The sequence below is a fragment of the Schistocerca americana genome, chromosome 1 (assembly GCF_021461395.2).
Source record: "Schistocerca americana isolate TAMUIC-IGC-003095 chromosome 1, iqSchAmer2.1, whole genome shotgun sequence".
Lineage (NCBI taxonomy): Eukaryota > Metazoa > Arthropoda > Insecta > Orthoptera > Acrididae > Schistocerca > Schistocerca americana.
Window position 1 is genome coordinate 832,353,099 of NC_060119.1, and position 19,233 is coordinate 832,372,331.

General features: G+C 44.9%; 1 protein-coding gene across 1 annotated transcript in view; it reads right to left on the bottom strand.

Annotated features, from left to right (window-relative positions):
• LOC124594527 overlaps positions 1-19,233 on the bottom strand; it is a 605,846-nt gene that overhangs the window by 203,111 nt on the left and 383,502 nt on the right. Inside the window, exons 81-86 of the mRNA XM_047132903.1 lie at positions 17,715-18,041; positions 15,167-15,468; positions 9,731-10,055; positions 7,472-7,813; positions 3,744-4,052; positions 1,652-2,085 (exon numbers count right to left, since the gene is read on the bottom strand). Coding sequence (XP_046988859.1) covers positions 1,652-2,085; positions 3,744-4,052; positions 7,472-7,813; positions 9,731-10,055; positions 15,167-15,468; positions 17,715-18,041 — 2,039 coding nt within the window. The remainder of the gene's footprint in view (positions 1-1,651; positions 2,086-3,743; positions 4,053-7,471; positions 7,814-9,730; positions 10,056-15,166; positions 15,469-17,714; positions 18,042-19,233) is intronic.

Here is a 19,233-nt window from a genome sequence, read left to right on the forward strand (position 1 = left end):
GAGGAAGAATGTAGTCTACTCCATCCGTCTGCAGCTTGTGCGAATTAGGTTCAATTCGTTCCCACGTATTGACTTAATGTATTTAGGAGTTGAGGAACCAGCTACGTACTCGCCTAAACGGCTCTGAGGAACCTCGTGAAATCGACATGCAAGTTGGAAAGTGTCTTCGCCAGCAGTCGTTGATCAAGCACGTAGTTTCTATGTGTGTCTAGAAACGACGTCATGCCCCACCTGGCTTTTTACTTGTTTGTCTCACAATCGCGATTTCAGTGTGTGCTGTTCACAGTGTGTAGCTTAACACCAAGTGCGTCGGCATTCAGGATGTTTGAAAGACTTCGCATCAAAGGTCTAGGAGTGATAGATGAGGTCATGGGTAACAATTTTTGTTAGAGACAAAATTTTCTATGACACTCCCGGCGGCGATTGACATTGGTTATGCCACTGAGAGGCGACAGGGAGCAGGAATTCTGCGACGTGCGAATGCTATATGTGTTGCCTATAAACCAGTCATCTGCTCCACGTGAAAGGCTCAGTCAATCGAAGCTCCTGATTCGCTTCTAAATTATCGTTTTCCGCTTAAAGACACTTATTCTTAAGGCTTTATTGTTGAAAATCACTTTGTCAATTTACTAGGGATGTGGTATGCAGCAGATCTGGTCAGTAGGCCCTGCTAGATAGGTGAAGTCTTGTCCTCCTCAGGCCGGCGAATACTACAGGACGCATAGAGTTGTCGCGATCCGTCAGCGAACATTTTGTTTGTAACAAAAGTAGTTCCCCAAGACGTGATCTATCACCCCTAGACGTTTAATGCAAAGGCTTTGAAACATCCTTTTCTTTACTATTAGGAGGAGATCGTCCTAGTGTGCACACATATCCGTATGTTTCACTTCATCTATGTAAGGGTAAACAATAAAGAATATACATTCATACGCCTCGTGTTAATTTATACACTGAAAATGGCGCACATGCCGAAATCACCAGTCCAGGCGCCAACTGTTGCCGCTCTGAAATACTGTGATATTGTGGATCCAAGTAAACTGAAACTGTTCGTCCTATTCAATATCTAACAGACTGTTTGAATAACACTTTTATAATTGCGAGTACACTTCCCGAATTTGCCGCCAGATCATATTGTGTATAACCTCAAAATATTTCGTTGACACAACTGTTCAACACTTTCAGGTGGTGGTAAATGCTGTTCTTACTGCTAAAAGACGCGACTGCTGATAATCACATGCCGGGGCCGAAATTTATCGGGCGAGGAGCAGGCAATACGCGTGCGCTGGAAGAAGCTCTCAGTTTACTTGGAGCTGCATTCCTCCAACTGCGAGCATCTTCCCGCTCACGCGTGTTGCCTTCTCCTCGCCTGATAAATTTCGACGCCGCCTCGCGATTACCTTTAGTCGCGTCTTCTAGTCGTGTGAACAACATCTACCACCGCCTGATGATGTCAAACAGTTGTATAGACGAAATATTGTGGGATTTGCGCAATATAATCCAGCGGCGAACCCGAGAACTGTGTTTGCAACAGGTCCGTCGGGAAAGCCTGATAAGTCACACTTAAATAGTTAATTTTAGGGCTCGGTTTTGGCTGCGCACCCTTCCATCAAACAGTGGTGAGTGACCAACCGAGGGTGGATCTCGAACGTACCTGGTAGTCGGGCAGGCAGGTACACTCTCCTTGGCCGCTGCAGATGGCGTTAGGACCGCAAGGCGACGGACTGCACGGGTCGGTGACGGTGGCCTCGGTGCTGGGCGTGACCGGGATGGGGTCGCACCGCGAGAAGGGGTCACCGGTGAGTCCCGGCCCGCACGTGCAGACGGGCACGTGGTTCTGGACCCTGCACTCGGCGCCGTGGCCGCACGAGCCGGGGCACGGGTCCTGGCAGCGCAGGCGCACGCACGCCAGCTGGCTGGGGCACTCGGAGCTGAGCACGCACTCGGGCCGGCAGTTGGGCGGCGAGCCGCGGTAGTCCGGCAGGCACGAACACGCGGGCACCCCGCCCACCATCTGGCACTGGGCGTTCGGCCCGCACGGCGATGGCGTGCACGACGGCGGCCGCGGCGTCACCGGCTCGTCCACCACTGGCGCTGCGAACACCACAAGCGGACCTCTCTCATCTAGATCTACAGGCGCTGTCCAGATAATGTCCGTGTTGAGCGTAAATGAGTGTGATGACTGCTTGCGTAGTTTCAGGGAGTCTGTACGTTGCTGATGGCGGTGAGAGAATCGGGACGGTGAGACCCGGTACCGTCAGAAAGCCTGTTCCTCTTGAATACGGTATGTGACCAAGTTTGCGAGAACGCACAACGTAACGCTGCTTCAAAGTCACCGTCGGCTCTGATAAAGGACAGGCATCTTGAGCAAGAAAACCAGATAATGTGTTGACGATGAATGCAGTTTTACGAAAATTGTGAAAGAATCTCTGGGTGGATATCCCTCGTCCACGACTGCCTTCAGTAGCAGGAGGAGCAGCGCGTGAAGGAGAACCGTCGCTTTAAGATTACAGAACAGAGTACCCATTGCTTGGAAATATCCGGCTGCAGGTTCTGTTAAAGCACCGTTCAGAAAAAAATGGTACAGTTTACTATGTTCTGGTGTTCTGATCCGCTCAGCCACATAACTGCTCTGTGCACGTCAAAGTTGCAACAGGCGTTCCAATGGGAACCGTTTGTCGCTGCATTCTACACTTCTGTCGTTATTCCCACCGATTACATCTACCGTACATCTGAAGAAGTTACTGTCCGGAACATTTAAGCAAAACTGGAGAGGTTGTCACACTACAGTTCCAATCCCAGTAAGCAGACTGGTATGGTACTAGAATCCGAAAGTTGATACCAAGGTAATGAGAAATATCTTAGCTATTGCTGGATCCGTTCCAGTGATGCTTTCCAGATGATTATGTTTCCATTCTGTTTACGGCTGTAGCAAAACGTACTTTCTGTATAACCGTGGTATTAACTCGCAGGACACGATTAATTGTATTAAGACAATACAGCATCTCATTCATAGTGGGACGCAAAAATTTCATCATCGACTGTGGAACATTCAGTAAGACATAGATCCGTTGCCAGAATTCCCCTTCGCCAAATGAACTGTCGCGTAAGCCATCTGGACACCAAGAAAGCTTCTAAGATAGAAACAAGTAACTCAAATGTACAAATAGCTATTTGAAAGCCTACTTAAAATCTGGAAGTACTATGCATCTTTTTGGAATATCTATGAAAGATCCCTACAAATGTTCCGAGTAAGATATCTGTAAGCACTACATATGATTATAAATTTAAAAAAAGGATAAGTCGACGAGCAGGTGTTAACCGGCCACCGTGTCATTCTCCACGAGGTGGCGTCATATGGATGCGGTATGAAGGGGCATGAAACGAGCACACCGTTCTCCCAGCCATTGTCAATTTTCCATATCTTTCTGTTCCTACTTCTCATTCAAGGATTCCCTCAGTTGGGCTCACAAGGCCTCGTGCATCCCATTTCTTGGCAGTATTAGAAACTGAACCCAGTCCCTCATCTTGGCAGCCAGACGCAGCGATCGCTCATCCATGGAGGTTGACACATGAGTTTCCGTAAACAAAGAAAACGGTATTCAGCTCATTTGCGACTATTTTGTCCAAGTCATTTGTGTTAGTCTCCCATATTCTCCTTCAAATGTCACCACGAATATAAGGCGAGGAGGGTATGACAGATGATAAAAAATAGCTGTGTCAGTAGAGAGTATGGGGAGACTTACGTAGACGCGTGCACCTGGAGAATGGGTCCCCGGTGGTGCCCTGCGGACAGGCGCAGATGGGGCTGTGGTTGCGTGCGCTGCAGCGGGCGCCCACGCCGCACGTGTTGGGGCACGGGTCGGCGCACTTGTTGTTAATGCAGGCGCGGTCATCCGGACACTCGGAGCTGACGACGCATTCGGGCCGGCAGTTGGGCGGGGCACCGATGTAGCCCGCCAGGCACGAGCACACCGCCTGCTCGTTCACCACACGGCACACGCCGTTCGGCCCGCACGGGCTGGGCACGCACGGGTCGACCACCGTCGGCCGAGCTGTGCCGCAACAACATACGCACGTCACTTACGAGTGAAATGAGATTTACATTGCTCTTCATACCAACACACACACACACACACACACACACACACACACACACACACACACAGCAGTTTCAGTGATTTCGAAATAGGTTTGTGTGGTGGTCAATACTAAAACTATAAGTTACAATATTCTGACTGTCAGCCTACTTATTCGCAGTTTCAGCATTTTAGCTAGAACAATGTCAACTATAATAAGCAGTTGTGGCACAACGGTCAGTTCCAGTGCCACCAGAAAATGTATCTCGGAGGTAAGCGCCAGGACAAGACGGGAAATGCAAAAGAAGGATGGAAAGATATGTCCCCTAAGCAACCATCTTGTCATTGGCCTTGGGTGGTTCAGAGGAACTAACGTAAGCTAAATCAAGATGGCCAAGTTGTAAGCCCGCTTCCCCACAACAAAACAAATGCACCATGCTGTTCGGTTGCAAATTAAGAGAATCACGCCCATTCTATAAGGAGACCAAATACACACATCTGTAATCATTAAAATAACAGGCTATAATAAAATTACAACAGACAAATATTGCTGTGAATGCAGTATAGTTTATGGTTGATGAAACTCATTAATTCCCTTCAAATGGTAAAAACATGTTGAAAAAGTATAATTACACAAGTATCACTATTGTTCGCTACGTGCTCTTCGTTTGAATTAAGTCTGTGATTATCCTGTGCTAATGCAGCTGCAAGCCACAAACGTTACTTCTTCAGAGACGAAAAATGAATGTTTCACAAGTAAGTGAACCAATCTAATCATCTCGCTGCGGTATCTGGATCTCGAAAGAGCAAGGAAAAACAGAAGAACAGTAAACTGTGTGCTGAAAGAAGAAACTTTCATACGGTTGTCGGATTTGCAGGTGAGATTGATTGTAAATATTTTACAATATTTCAATCAGTTTCTTCCTTACTGGCTTCTGACGAAAAGGAAGTCATACTTCTAGAAAGAAATTTCTCAATCCGAACACTAACGCTCGGTCAAACAGACTTTTGTGACACGGTAGAAACGTTAACTCGCTGATTACGGATCTGTTGTCAGCAGCCATAATTGGTCGCGTTCAATCGTCAGTGAGTCGTGACTGGTCTCACATCTCTAGGACAGAAAGACAGATATAGATGTCATTTTCTATCCAGAGAAGCATGATGAGGAAAGCCTCAAGCATGGAGAAAAGTCATAAACCAAAAACAAATAGCATCCATGCTGATTTATAAAAGAACAGATATGCTCACGTTCCTTCTAGAGATCTTAAGTAACTTGGCCCTGAAGAACGCCGAATAAATAAAATACCTTTAACATATTTTCATCTGGAAATTAATAACAAACTTGTCATGAATATATCAATGTACATGCCCTGAAGCGCGTAAGTTATTAGGTTGCTGTAGCCGCGCATAATCTACAGACCACATTACTACACTACAGATGTGTAGAGGTCAGATTTGACGTGAATACTTATATTATTTGATGTTATTAATATATATGTATATCATTTGGTTATGCTCAGAAATTTGTTGATATAACAGAAAAGGACGGAAGATTGGGGTTTAATGTCTCATCGACAGCGTGGCCACTAAAGACGAAGTACAAGTTCGATTTACGGAAGGATTGGGATGTAAATAAGCCGTATTGTTGTCACAGGAACCTTTTCGGCAGTTGCCTGCAGCGATTTAATACGGCAGAAGGAGTTGTGCATCATTAGATGCCTTAGGTTCCCTTTAAATTGTAGGCCTATTTTATCAGCAGCTGAACGTTTTATGGCTAATAGTAAGTTGTTGACAAAGTGTGTTTCTGAATAATGGAAACACATGTCGACCAAAGCATGTAAATAAATAAATGTTACGTGGCTAGCATCTATTTCATACCACTTTTGCTGCTTATGGTTGGTTCAAATGGCTCTGAGCACTATGGGACTTAACATCTATGGTCATCAGTCCCCTAGAACTTAGAACTACTTAAACCTAACTAGCCTAAGGACATCACACAACACCCAGTCATCACGAGGCAGAGAAAATCCCTGACCCAGCCGGGAATCGAACCCGGGAACCCGGGCGTGGGAAGCGAGAACGCTACCGCACGACCACGAGCTGCGGACTTGCTGCTTATACTATGAAGGTGATTCTCATTTGGCCTCACGAAGCTGAGCTGACTAAATCCCACCCTTCCCTCTACAGAAAAATGTGAAGCGGTTGCCGAAATCGAACACGGACACGGGACTCCGCGTTAGGAGGTAGCGGCGCTGTCTACTACAGAACGAAGGCGGCCTGCAAAGTAAGTGACTTTAAATCTTTATTTAGATGCCTATTATTTCCAGGGTGCAATGGATGAAATGCGCATTGGTGAGAAAATGAGTTTCCTTCTTTATGACGAACTTAATTAAAAATACTGGGAAGCAGTAGTAAGTAGTTTCTTGAACAGGTCCCTAGAGGCTCTTGAGGTCACACGACAAATAATTTGTTTTGTATTTCGACTCGCTAAACGTTAGACTGTTCGATGAATTACCCTAAAATACGATCCCATATGACAATATGGAATGAAAGTAGGCGAAGTATACCAGCAAAGGACTTGGAAGAGCAGTTGAACGGAATGGACAGTGTCTTGAAAGGAGGATATAAGATGAACATCAAAAAAAGCAAAACGAGGATAATGGAATGTAGTCGAATTAAGTCGGGTGATGTTGAGGGAATTAGATTAGGAAATGAGACACTTAAAGTAGTAAAGGAGTTTTGCTATTTGGGGAGCAAAATAACTGATGATGGCAGAAGTAGAGAGGATATAAAATGTAGACTGGCAATGGCAAGGAAAGCGTTTCTGAAGAAGAAAAATTTGTTAACATCGAGTACAGATTTAAGTGTCAGGAAGTCGTTTCTGAAAGTATTTGTATGGAGTGTAGCCATGTATGGAAGTGAAACATGGACGATAAATAGTTTAGACAAGAAGAGAATAGAAGCTTTCGAAATGTGGTGCTACAGAAGAATGTTGAAGATTAGATGGGTAGATCACGTAACTAATGAGGAGGTATTGAATAGGATCGAGGAGAAGAGAAGTTTGTGGCACAACTTGACTAGAAGAAGGGACTTGTCCCGAGGCATCAAGGGATCACAAATTTAGCATTGGAGGGCAGGGTGGAGGGTAAGAATCGTAGAGGGAGACCAAGAGATGAATACACTAAGCAGATTCAGAAGGATGTAGGTTGCAGTAGGTACTGGGAGATGATGGAGCTTGCACAGGATAGAGTAGCATGGAGAGCTGCATCAAACCAGTCTCAGGACTGAAGACCACAACAACAACAACAACGGGTGACGTGACCCGCATGTAGGAAGGCAGAAGAGGTAAGTGGAAGACGAAAAGGTGAGTACGAGAGTGGTAGACTTGAACTCACTGGTGACTTGCACACGGCGGCAGGAGAAGAATGGGTCTCCGGTGAAGTCGGGTGGGCAGTTGCAGACGGGTACGTGGTTAGCGACGGTGCAGACGGCTCCGACCCCGCAGGTGTTGGGGCAGGGGTCGGCGCAGCGGTAGGCGACGCAGGCCAGGTGCGGCGCGCAGTCGCTGGACGCCTCGCACTCGCGCCGGCAGCCGCGCGCGCCGTCCTTGGCGTACGGGTCTCCCTGGTAGCCGGGCAGGCACGAGCACGCGCCGGCGCCGCCGCGCTCGCGGCACTCGGCGTTCGGCCCGCAGGGCGACGGCTGGCACGGCGTCGACGCAGGCGTGCGCTCCGTCGCTGTCAAGGGAGAAACACGCTCGTACCCAGTCCCGACCATCTCAACAGTTCTTCACTTCCACCACACTCAACGTGTCTTCTGAACGGACGGGGTAAACATTGCTAACATGTAGCGAGAGGCGTATATGCCAACGGCTAAGCAAATTAAGAATACACACAGACACACGTACACACACACACACACACACACACACACACACACACACACACACCTTGTACGTCAATGTTTGTTCTTATCACGCCAATTGCAATTCTACAGAAATATGTGACAATCGGTAGATTTTTAACAGTAAATGAAACTGTTTTCGTCACTTGCAAACAGCATGGTCAAACAAATAGTTCTCACTCGTCTCTGCAGAATGTGCATACTGGGCTTAGATTTACAAATTAAGATCCGGGAGGATATATCAGCGCTGGCACAGAAGTAGTGAAACGAATTTTTCATTGTTGATACGTTCAGAGTAGCATAGCCATATTTTACCGATTGACTTTCATGACCTGAGTTAATGTGTCCTTAGAAAATTATATGAGTACGCGAGTCCTCGAAAAATATTGTACTGTGTTCAGAGTCTGTTTGCATCACGAACCCTGCTCTCAGCTACACATATAAGCAACGCAATGAATATGGACGACCACGTTTGGTTCTTAATACTACTGCTTCGTGCCTACGGCTCCAACTTTAACAGCGATATAGTGTTATGCATTGCAAGCTCGTTATCGACATGAATATCGCAACCTGCATGACAGTTTGGAGAAATTAAAGACCAATCGCGTCTTTTTGTACTTCTTATACGATGCTTTTAGAAAATTATAAACATACAACTTGAGTTAACTCGTTTATGTTCTTAACAAATCAGATACTCGTGTAAGAGAATAAACGAGTACAGAAACCGGAATTTCGAAATCAACACCGCTGTTTGAATACATACTGTCGTCAACACTACTGCTGTAAATTTTGGAAAGAATAAACAGTTGGACAAAGCCTAGACAAATCTTTGTTTACGAGATTCTGGCTCACTTGCCAAGAATCATAACGAATGTTTGCTAACCATATCGCAGAGCCTCTGTTTATACGGTGACGAACCACAATCTAAATCTCTCGCAGTGAGACTGACACCATTGAGGAGATTCATTGCGTCGAAAGATGCCACGTTTACCACAACACTGTAGACACCGATAGCGGAGCCGTGGCAAAGGCATCAACGTATAAATTTACGTTTGCTGGCAAAGGGTGACCTAGCGGCCGACGTTGGATCCCTAACTTCGAAGCTACGGAGCTGGATGACTTTTACGGACATGGATTCCCACACACCCGCTACAGCGTCTCTAAGTCTGTCGGTATCGTTTCGAAGTTGAAACGCCTGTACGGTTGTTACAGTGATGGTCGAACTGTCTTCTGTGATAAAATACTGTCAGATTTGAATAGAAAATAACTTCGAGAGTAATAATTCATAAATAATAGTTGAGCCCACAAAGGACAAGTCATGTCTGTACGTGTTTGTCCGGCAGTATTTATTTTGCCTGTGACATCATCGTACCAGCTTAGGCTCAAGCGTTTGGTTATTACAAATTAGTTTTGTCTAGAGTTATAAATTGGTGTATCGTGGAAAGACGTTTAGCTAGAACATTGATTCGGGTCTTATTGTGAAGTATAACTAACAGACACTTCCGCTGCTGTTGGTCTTCATGTCGAATACACAACACGAATCTTTGCATTCACTGGTGACAGTAATTGTTTGTCAGTTGCATATAGGGTAAAGACAGTCAAGAAGAAGAGACAGAAAGTGAAGATGGAAGACAATCTAGACACTCAATACAATTACAAGACCGACAACAACTTGAAGAGTGCACTCATGTATGGAGGCGATAATGGTGAAGGGTGGGTAAGGGAGCTAAAGCTGCGGGTTGGAGCCTTACATGGCGGGGCGAGCACGCAGTTGGTGTTGGGGTCGCCGCGGTAGTTCTGCGGGCAGGTGCAGACGGCGCGGTGGTTGGCTGCCACGCACATGGCGAGGAAGCCGCACGCGCCTCGGCACGGGTCGACGCAGCGCAGGTCACGGCACGCCCTGTTGCCGGGGCAGTCGCCGTCAGAGGAGCACTCGGGCCGGCAGTTGGGGGCTCGCCCCACGTAGTTGGGCAGGCAGGAGCACGCGGGCTGCGAGCCCACGGCGCGGCACTGCGAGTTGGGTCCGCACGGCGACGGCGAGCAAGGGTCCCTCGGCGGCGCGGGGGGCGTCACGGGCTCTGTAAGGGACGCGAGCGTGCGGCGGCTCAGCCGGCGTGGCGGCACACGGGGCTTCCTGAGAGCAGTAGCTGCTTCCACCAGACAACCTTCCCAAATGGCTTCTCCTCAATGTCCCTCCTCGCTCTGGCATTTGCAGGAACTGTGTCAATTTTGATATGACGAGAAAGTGGTTACGGCAGAGGTTGCTTGCTCCCTATCTCCCTAGCCCCCCGATTAAAATTTGAATGACATATTCTATATAAAAACTGTCACTATCATTTTGCATAGGGCAATCAAATGAAAACGAGACACGTGGAGAAAAGTAAGTAAGCTGCTTGCTATTTCAAAAATAATCGCCACACTATTAATACTTCTATCCCATTGTGAGACAAGATAGTCAGTTGCCTTCATGGAAAAATGATTGGGGCTGCCTACGAAACGATCATTGTGCCCAAGCTTGCACCACTTCGTTCGGAGCAAATCGACGGTCAGAAATGTCTTTCTTCAGTATGGCAAATCGCATGGCGAGGGAGCGGGACTGTATGGAGGCTGTGTAAGGGCTTCCCAGCGAAACTTTTGTAGTATAGCGGAAGAACAGACACGCCAGTGTCGGGCAGGTCGTAATAACATTTTTCTTTGACTGCAAAGGCTCACTGCTCATTAACTTTCTAGACATGACGCCACAATTAAGGCACAGCGGTATAAGGACACTGCAAAAACTGAAGCGCGCCATCAAGTCCAGACGCTCAGGAATGTTGACGGACAGCATCATTCTGCTGTAGGACAATGCAAAAACTGAAGCGCGCCATCAAGTCCAGACGCTCAGGAATGTTGACGGACAGCATCATTCTGCTGTAGGACAATGCACGCCCACATGTTGCCAAGGTTGTTTCGAGCACGCTGCACAAGTTTCATTGGGAACCCTTACACATCCTCCAGACAGCCTAAAGCTCTTTCCATGCGATTTCCACATTTTTGGAGCCTTGAAGAAAGACATTCGTGGTCGCCGATTTGCTTTTGGACGAAGAGGTGCACGCCTGTAGACGATCATGATTCCGTAGGCAATCGCGAATATTTTTCCTTGAAATCATCGACCGTCTTGTCTCACATTGGGATAAATGTATTAACAGCTACGGCGCTTACATTTGAAATAAAACAGTTTACTTACTTTTTTCCGTCTATACCGTCTTCATTTCACTGCCCCATATAAACATTGTTTTCGTCAGAATAGCAATCTATACGATACAAATTCAGCGTTATAACTGTTTCGGAGGTCTGTCAATAAATAATGGAGTACATAGACACTGAATATGAGGATATTTTGTGCGCTTCCTGTGACCGTTAGAGCGGCCTACTAACCAAAATTTGAAGCCAATCTTTGCGCGGAAACTAGTGCTACTGAGACTTTTGGGTGTCACGTCATTAAAATGGCCGCAAAACAGCAGAAAAATCCCAATATTCAATGTATATTTACTATGTAATATTTTGCAGATCATCAAAAATGTCGTATCACAGACTTTGTCTGATGCAGATCTGCCGTGCAGAGTAGACGCGCGGTCTCAGGCGTCTTGTCACGGTTGCGTGGCTCCCCCCGTCGGAGGTTCGAGTCCTCCCTCGGGCATGGGTATATATATATATATATATATATATATATATATATATATATATATATATATATATGTGTGTGTGTGTGTTGTCCTTAGCGTAAGTTAGATTCAGAACTGTGTAAGCTTAGGGACTGATGACTTCATCAGCTTTGTTCCATAGGATCTCACCAGAACTTTCCAGAATTTGACACAGATCTGCTTTTCTGGCACAAAAGTATCGTAGTACCATTTAAAAGATGCCTGTGCCGGACTACAGTTTGGCAACATGCCATCTAACTGATTTTCAGCAGTGTAAGTAGATAGACTTTTTGGAACAAATTGCCTCTCTCTGCACCATTTTCTCGTCACATCAAAATTAGCCTAGTTACTGCAGATAGAAGAGTCAAATGGTACACCTTTATATACAGCATGTCCTTCTTAAAAGATGAAAAGTACCTTTTCCTAGCGTTTCTAAAGATATTCACATTCCCCCTCCCTTGAGGTGTAGACAGAGTCAGCCAAATAAAGACTCTTCATTGGGTGTTTATTGTGTGGTCGTGTACCAACGGAAAACGTTGTTTTGGTTATAATTACAAACACAACTTTGTCTGACTTGGAATTTAATCTGTCCAATAAATAGAGTAATCTCAAATTAGTCTGATGCCATACTCAGGTTAGAGACTTTTATTGGAGGTGACAGCAAAACACAAGGAATAATAAATGTCTTAACATACCCTTTAAACAGCAGTCTGATGGAACTATGAAAAGACAGCACCGAGGGATACAGCGATAGTACACAATTGCTACAGATGACACTGATTATTTAGCGTGTTTTGCTGTCATCACCAATAACTTTCCTGATCTGAAAATAGCATTACAATAATATGAGACTCATGTATAGACATATTAAATTACAAATTATACAGACTGAGTAACTCATTCCGCAGTAGATTATGCGCTGTTTCGAGACTTCCTAATGGATTAGAACTGCTGAACTGAGTAAAAGTGTTTTTGTTGTGAATATTAGAACAATCACAAAAGTACCGATTTCCTGAAAGTTGTCCTTTCCGTATGACAAATATTTTCCGTTCCTTCTGCCGGATAATACAATTACCTACTACGCGATACTAAAGTAGCTAATCAGTGACCGATAATCATCTTCTCAAAAATAACTTCACATGGAGGCACGGATTTCTGAAGAATACATATACCGTCGAGTAAGTGTCTGTGTTAGGAAGGAAAACCTAAGAAATTTATGTGGCTAGAAGAGGCCTGATGACGTATCAATTCTTTCTTATCGTGCAAGTTGCATTGAATGGTGGAAGCATGGCTTTTGCTCGCAAGGCAGCTTCGACAGAGAAACAAGAATGCTTGAAAACAGAGGAAAGAAAACAGAGAAACAAAAAAGTAGTATTGTCTTGTCTAGACAGCATAACAGTGGAAAGGATTCTTGTGGTATTTTTCTTGTTCTTCGTGGCAAGATTGTATAATATACCTTCATCTTTTTGTTTTTTTTATTTATTTGTTTAATTTGGTACTGTACCTTTTGGTTAAGGGTAGAACTACGACTTTAAATCGACCGCCACAAGATATACATGTATTTCAATAATCGGGGTGTGATCAGACGCAGAAAATTTGCTAGAAAGTATGGCAATGTGTAATTCGCCTGCTTTCTTTTGTACATTCATTTTCAAATGTTAGCGTAGTAAATACGTGGGGTGGAATTGTGAAAACGTCACGCTCATCGTATGGACACCATATAAAAATCACATCTGGGCTGAACGATTGCTAAACCGGTGCATTTATTTGATTTTGGTATGGGGGAATTCCACTATGGGAATAGGTTATTAGCAGCTAGTGGATTCAAACTCCTAGACCATCATTTCGACTGAAGTGAGGCTCCAGTGGGAGCATGTCAGCAATGATTCTGTAACTTATGATTTGATTATGTTGAAAGTGTGTATACCTGTAATTAATCAATTCTTTACCGTCACACTTTTCTTCGCCACAGGAGAGCTAACTAGAGAAAGTCCTTCCTTATCAGTGTTGTTCAACTTTTGAATAACACTGAACAGTGGATGCCAATATTTCGTCCACGACAATACTGTCCAAATGCTTCAGTCCTCGAACTGTATATATTTATATACAGAATGAAACAGACCTCCAAGGACAAAATTGCTTGGGTTGTCGAGGGATATTTACCGAGTATTTTGATGCAATGTACCCATTGTCTCCCGTGGCACGTTACAGAGTAATTACATATTGTTTAATTTCTTAACCCTTATGCTGCTATTGCATTTAAAATATCTGCACAACAGTGAAAATGCCGTCGATGTGCGCTGTGTGTCTCGTTTGGAGACAAACTTGTTCCATTTACTCACGGGTCGTGCTGTTGACAACAACAATTCCCACTTAACTCTTGGCTCTCAAGCTTGAGTTCACTACTGCGCGGTCCAGTCTCGGAATGGTTTTCCTGGAGTGTTAGTTGTACGATAATAGCGATACACAAGTGTCGACAGGCTTGCTCACGAAGCATCGGCCTATGTGCATCTCGTCTACGGGTTCATTGAATGCAGTGGAAAAACGGCACGAAGACGATATGCTCAGCTGTTCCCGGAGCGATGTCAACAACATAACAGTAGTTTGCCATCTGTAAATAGGCGTCCACGAGTAGCCATATTCTATCGAGTTATTACGTTTTGTCGATTGGATATTACAAAGTTTGTGGCTGTTGGGAAAGCATTTTCACAGAAACGAAGATAATTCTGGCAATAAATCCAAAAAAGTCATAATTATATTATTACTTTATAACGAGCCACCAGAGACACGGGGTCCCCGTATCAAAATGCTCAGTAAATATCCCTGAACAACCTCCGAAATGTTGTCCGTGGAGTTCTGATTCAGCCTGTATATTTCTATACAGAATAACTCATTGACCGGAGAAATCGATGTCACTAAATTAGGTTCCTATTTTCCATAAGAATCCCCATAACATTCTCATCCGTTCGGGCCCTTTGACATTACTGCATGGAGGAAGCATGATAGCTTCCTATATTCATATCAACATTCCACCGTTTTATCTCGCAATAGGTGCAAATTATGAGGTCTTTAAATCAACATGACAGTCATTTTATCACGGTTTCTAGCACATATCGCGAACGCGTTGATTCAGGTGAAGGTTTGTACATAAACTTCTGGTATACTGTGTTACGGTATACTCCCTTTGGGATCAACTGTGAAAGAATTTTATTAAATAGGATATTCCACTATGTACGAGGAAAGTTTATTTAGGGAACGTTAGCAACCGTGGGTTATTTGAAAGATATTCTAGTTATAACCAACAGAAATCACGTGCACCAAAAGCGTGTTTTGAAGTATCAGGATGCGCTCTAGACAAGACTGAAGGTAAGAGTAATATACATGTAATACAAGGAATGAGACAGCTAATAAAATTGCCACACTAGACAGATAACTGAAGTGAGAACAATGTAAATTCAGGACAGAGACACAGAAGAAGAAGGAGGCCGGCTTACGCTCTTTGACGCAGCGGGAGAAGGGGTCTCCAGTGTATCCCGGCGGGCACGAGCAGATGGGGTTGTGGTTGACTACCTGGCAGCGCGCGGCCCTGCCGCAGGTGCCGGGGCACGGGTCTACGCACTTCTGGCGCGAGCACGCTCTGTTCTGCGGGCACTCGGAGCTCACGAGGCACTCGGGCCGACAGTTTGGCGGCGCGCCCACGAAGCCGGTGCTGCACGAGCAGACGGCGTGTCCGTCCGTGACGCGGCACACGCTGTTGGGCCCGCACGGCGACGGCTCGCACGGGTTGCGCGGCTTCTCCTGCACGGCTGTAGGGCGCAGCGGTCAGTCGCGTCTAGCTGCCGCCCGGGACGGGCAGGCAGTGGTGGGGAGGGGGTGGGGGCAGGGGTGCGTCCCCGGCTCAGCAGGTCCTGTAGCCCAAACCAGCTCCTACTCTGATGCTCTGCTCTACCAACAGGTGTCTTGTGACGAATACAGGTAACTCGACTAAAGGTGTAACTAGCATTAATTGAATGATGACAACGTCAAAACATTCCTTTTCGCAACGTGTCGTGTTGACAGTGTATTCTGTAACAACAAATAGACTGCTGCTCGATAATACTGTCCTGTTGAACCACTGCTGTCTTCACAAGTTGTCATCAGGTGATAATAACAACAGTAACGAGGAACGGTACATCGGTACACACTGTGACATATCTGGAAAAATCCGATGACGACTACTGGTGGCTACTACCAGTTAACGATATAAAACGTTTTTTGTGATTGTGTCGAAGAAAAGTTAAGTGCGGTGTATCTCGTTACTGTACAATACTAAGCATGAAAATCTGTATTGAGCAGTTTATGGCTGTAACGGGCATTTTCTTATTTATACCAATACTGGCTCCGGAGATCTGTTTTGTGAACAAAGAGTATGACATTAGAAACGTCTATATGATGAGGGGTATTGTTTCGAATGTCCAGATGGACTGACGGTCTCATTTTTACGTAAAATACGGGGTTTGGAACTTTAATAGTGGCAGCTATTTATTTACAACTTATACAAAATAGAGACATGCTTCCTTCAGAGTAGTCACTAACATTGTATATAGCCCGTCTCCAGCGATGTGGAAATCGCATGATACATTAGCAGCGCCAGTCATGTTGACAGCGCCAGTGAAGCGGTCTATTGTTCGACGAGTCTCTCTAACAGTTCTGAAGCTAATGCTAAGAAGTGCTTTCTTCAATTTAGGAATCACGTTACAGTCACAAGGGCTTAACTCTGGGGAGTATGGTGGGCGGTACAGCACCTTCCATCCCCATCGATCGAACAGATCACACACACCTTGCCCCATATGCGTCTGAGCATTGCCCTGCAAAACGATTTGAAGGCACTGCATAAAGTGTCGTCTTTCTGTAAGCTGGTCGCTGGCTGTGTTGCAAAAAGGAACAGCTCAGAGAAAGAAGCGGCGATACTTTCTGCAGGACCCGCCCATCATTTGCACGACAATGCTCAGACGCGTAAGGAGCTAGGTGCGACTGATTTATTCGATCGACGGGGCTGGGAAGTGCTGTATCACCCACTACACTCCCCGCAGTTAAGTACTTTACACTTCAACTTGATACCTAAATTGAAGGAATCTCTTCTTGACATTCGCTTCAGAACTGTTACAGACACTCGTCGAGCAATAGACCGCTTCACTGGCATTATCAACACAACTGATGCTGTTAAGGGTTTTCTACGATTTGCACATATCTGACAACGAGCTATACCCTATGCTGCTGACTACTGTGGAGGAGAGTAAGTTGTAACGAAATAGTTCCCACTATTAAAGTTCCAACCCTTATATATCCACGACTTATGGAACTTTGTGAGGTGCTGCGAGCACGCGTGTTTTGGAAATACTGGCGAGCACGGATATGTCAAAATACACTGTATAAGGCTAAATTTGTCAACACGCCTTCTTGCCCGAGACCTTAGCGTCTGTCACGCACTCCAGGAAAACTTAAGAAATTAAAAGTTTACATGCCAGAAGTGTGTTACAAATTCGTACCTGTTGCACACTACCTTTTCTGTCGTCACTGAAATGCCTGTATTCCTTTTATGCTCCCCTGCTTCATTCGGGGACGCACTCCTGAATTTAGTTTGAAACAAGAAGAGTTGGAAAGGGAAGTGACAGAATACACCAAGAATTGGAAAAAAACACAGGAAAATGTTGAGTGGACTAGACACAGTAGTTAACACATCATCGAAGAGAAAGACACTTAAACCCAAAGATACAGAATATGTAAGAAGAAACTGTAGTAAATTAAACATATAAATTACAGCGACAATATGTATTCGTGCAACTCAGGTACTTCCCTGTCCTTACGAAGAGTAAGGCATCACATTTATGAAGCAAACGCCAATAATTTTTGGGCGTAGTTATTGTGTTTAAGTTTCATGTTATGACTCTGAGTTGCACAAAGACTTAGTCGTGTCTGCATAAAGATAAAGTTAAGTAAAGACAAGTCACTAGTGGAATAAATATATAGCCACAAGTTGTGTAGTATAGATAGTACAGATGAAGAATCTTACTGGGCTCCCTGAGTACGCATGCAGTGAGGGGATTTCCAGAGTATCCCGGCAGGCAGGTACAGGAAGGCGCGTGGTTGACAACACGGCACTCGGCGTTGGTTCCGCAGGTGCCGGGACACGGGTCCCTGCACTTGTTGTTGACGCACGCCTTGCTACGGTCGCAGTCTGTGTTGAGCACGCACTCGGGCCTGCAGCCCGTGTAAGGGTCTCCAAAGTACTCGGGTAAGCACGTACAAGAGCCCGCGCCCTGGCGCTCTTTGCATACGGCGTTCGCACCACAAGGCGAAGGATTACATGGGTCTCGTGGGCCTTCCGTTGAAGTTGGTACTGTAAGGATAAATTGTACACCTAGTATTGGTTTCTTTGCGGTCTGTTACTCAAAATCTGCACTTGTTGGACAATACTGTTTGACAGTTCTTCATCCATGTGATTAATTTTCAACAAATAGTGTAAATATCTCGGACTACCAACAATCACACTGGTAGCAGTTGCAAGTCAATACACATACCTCGTCACTGTGGTTGAAGATGTTGGCGGCAACGAAACAAATGTTAGTAACTAAGAATAGAAAACAACTTAGTGCAACGACAGAGAATTGTTGTGACAGGTGCCATAGCTTACCACCAAATAAATGTGTTAAACGTTCATCGTATTAACTGCCACACACATCTTTTCATAGTATCAGACACTAGATAAATACAGTACTTCCTCAAGCATGCCAAATATACTTAGGGAAAAATGCGTTATTTCAACTAATCAATACAGGTGTCTTGAATGCGGTAGTCTAGGAACTTACATGTATTTTCTGTGTTGCTTATACGTAATAATAACACGTTTGAGACATGAACTCTAATGCCAACTTATACTGTAAAATGCCAGTAGTTACTTCCATTTACTTGTTTTTAGTCTGTATAGTAAAGATTCGGAAATCTATTCCACAAAACCTTAATAGTCTAACAAAGCCTACGAAAAACTCTAAAATTAAGTTTAGTAATTAATTAACCCGACGAAAAAAAAATGAACGCGTTTCACTCTGGACGACTAGATTTGTATACACTCTTCTCACCCTATTTCAGTAACTTGTATTCAACACAGTAAGTTTCTTCGTACGGAAGAAGATGCGAGGTTTGAAACTGTGTGATTGAGCAAGGCAAGGCGTTGCCTTATGCTTGCTGTGCTCTGCCGTCGAATCTAAACTCACGAACATCTCAACTTACCAACGTACAATGCTGTTGTCATACAATGACCGAGTCTTTGAGCAGATCTTTAGACAGGCTCGCACAGCTCAATTGACAGAGAATTGTTAACGAAAAATAGAAATCCTGGCTCTCGACCTCAACAAAGTCTCACGTAGTTCATTTCAATGATCACTCTTCAGTCGAGTTAAATGACTTAATTTAGCAATCAAATTACTTACTACCCTCATTCTTGCATCAATGAAAATGTGTGGAATATTCACGTCGCAAATGATCTTAGTATTAAAAAACCAGACGACCGAAATTCTCCTTGTGGTAGCAAC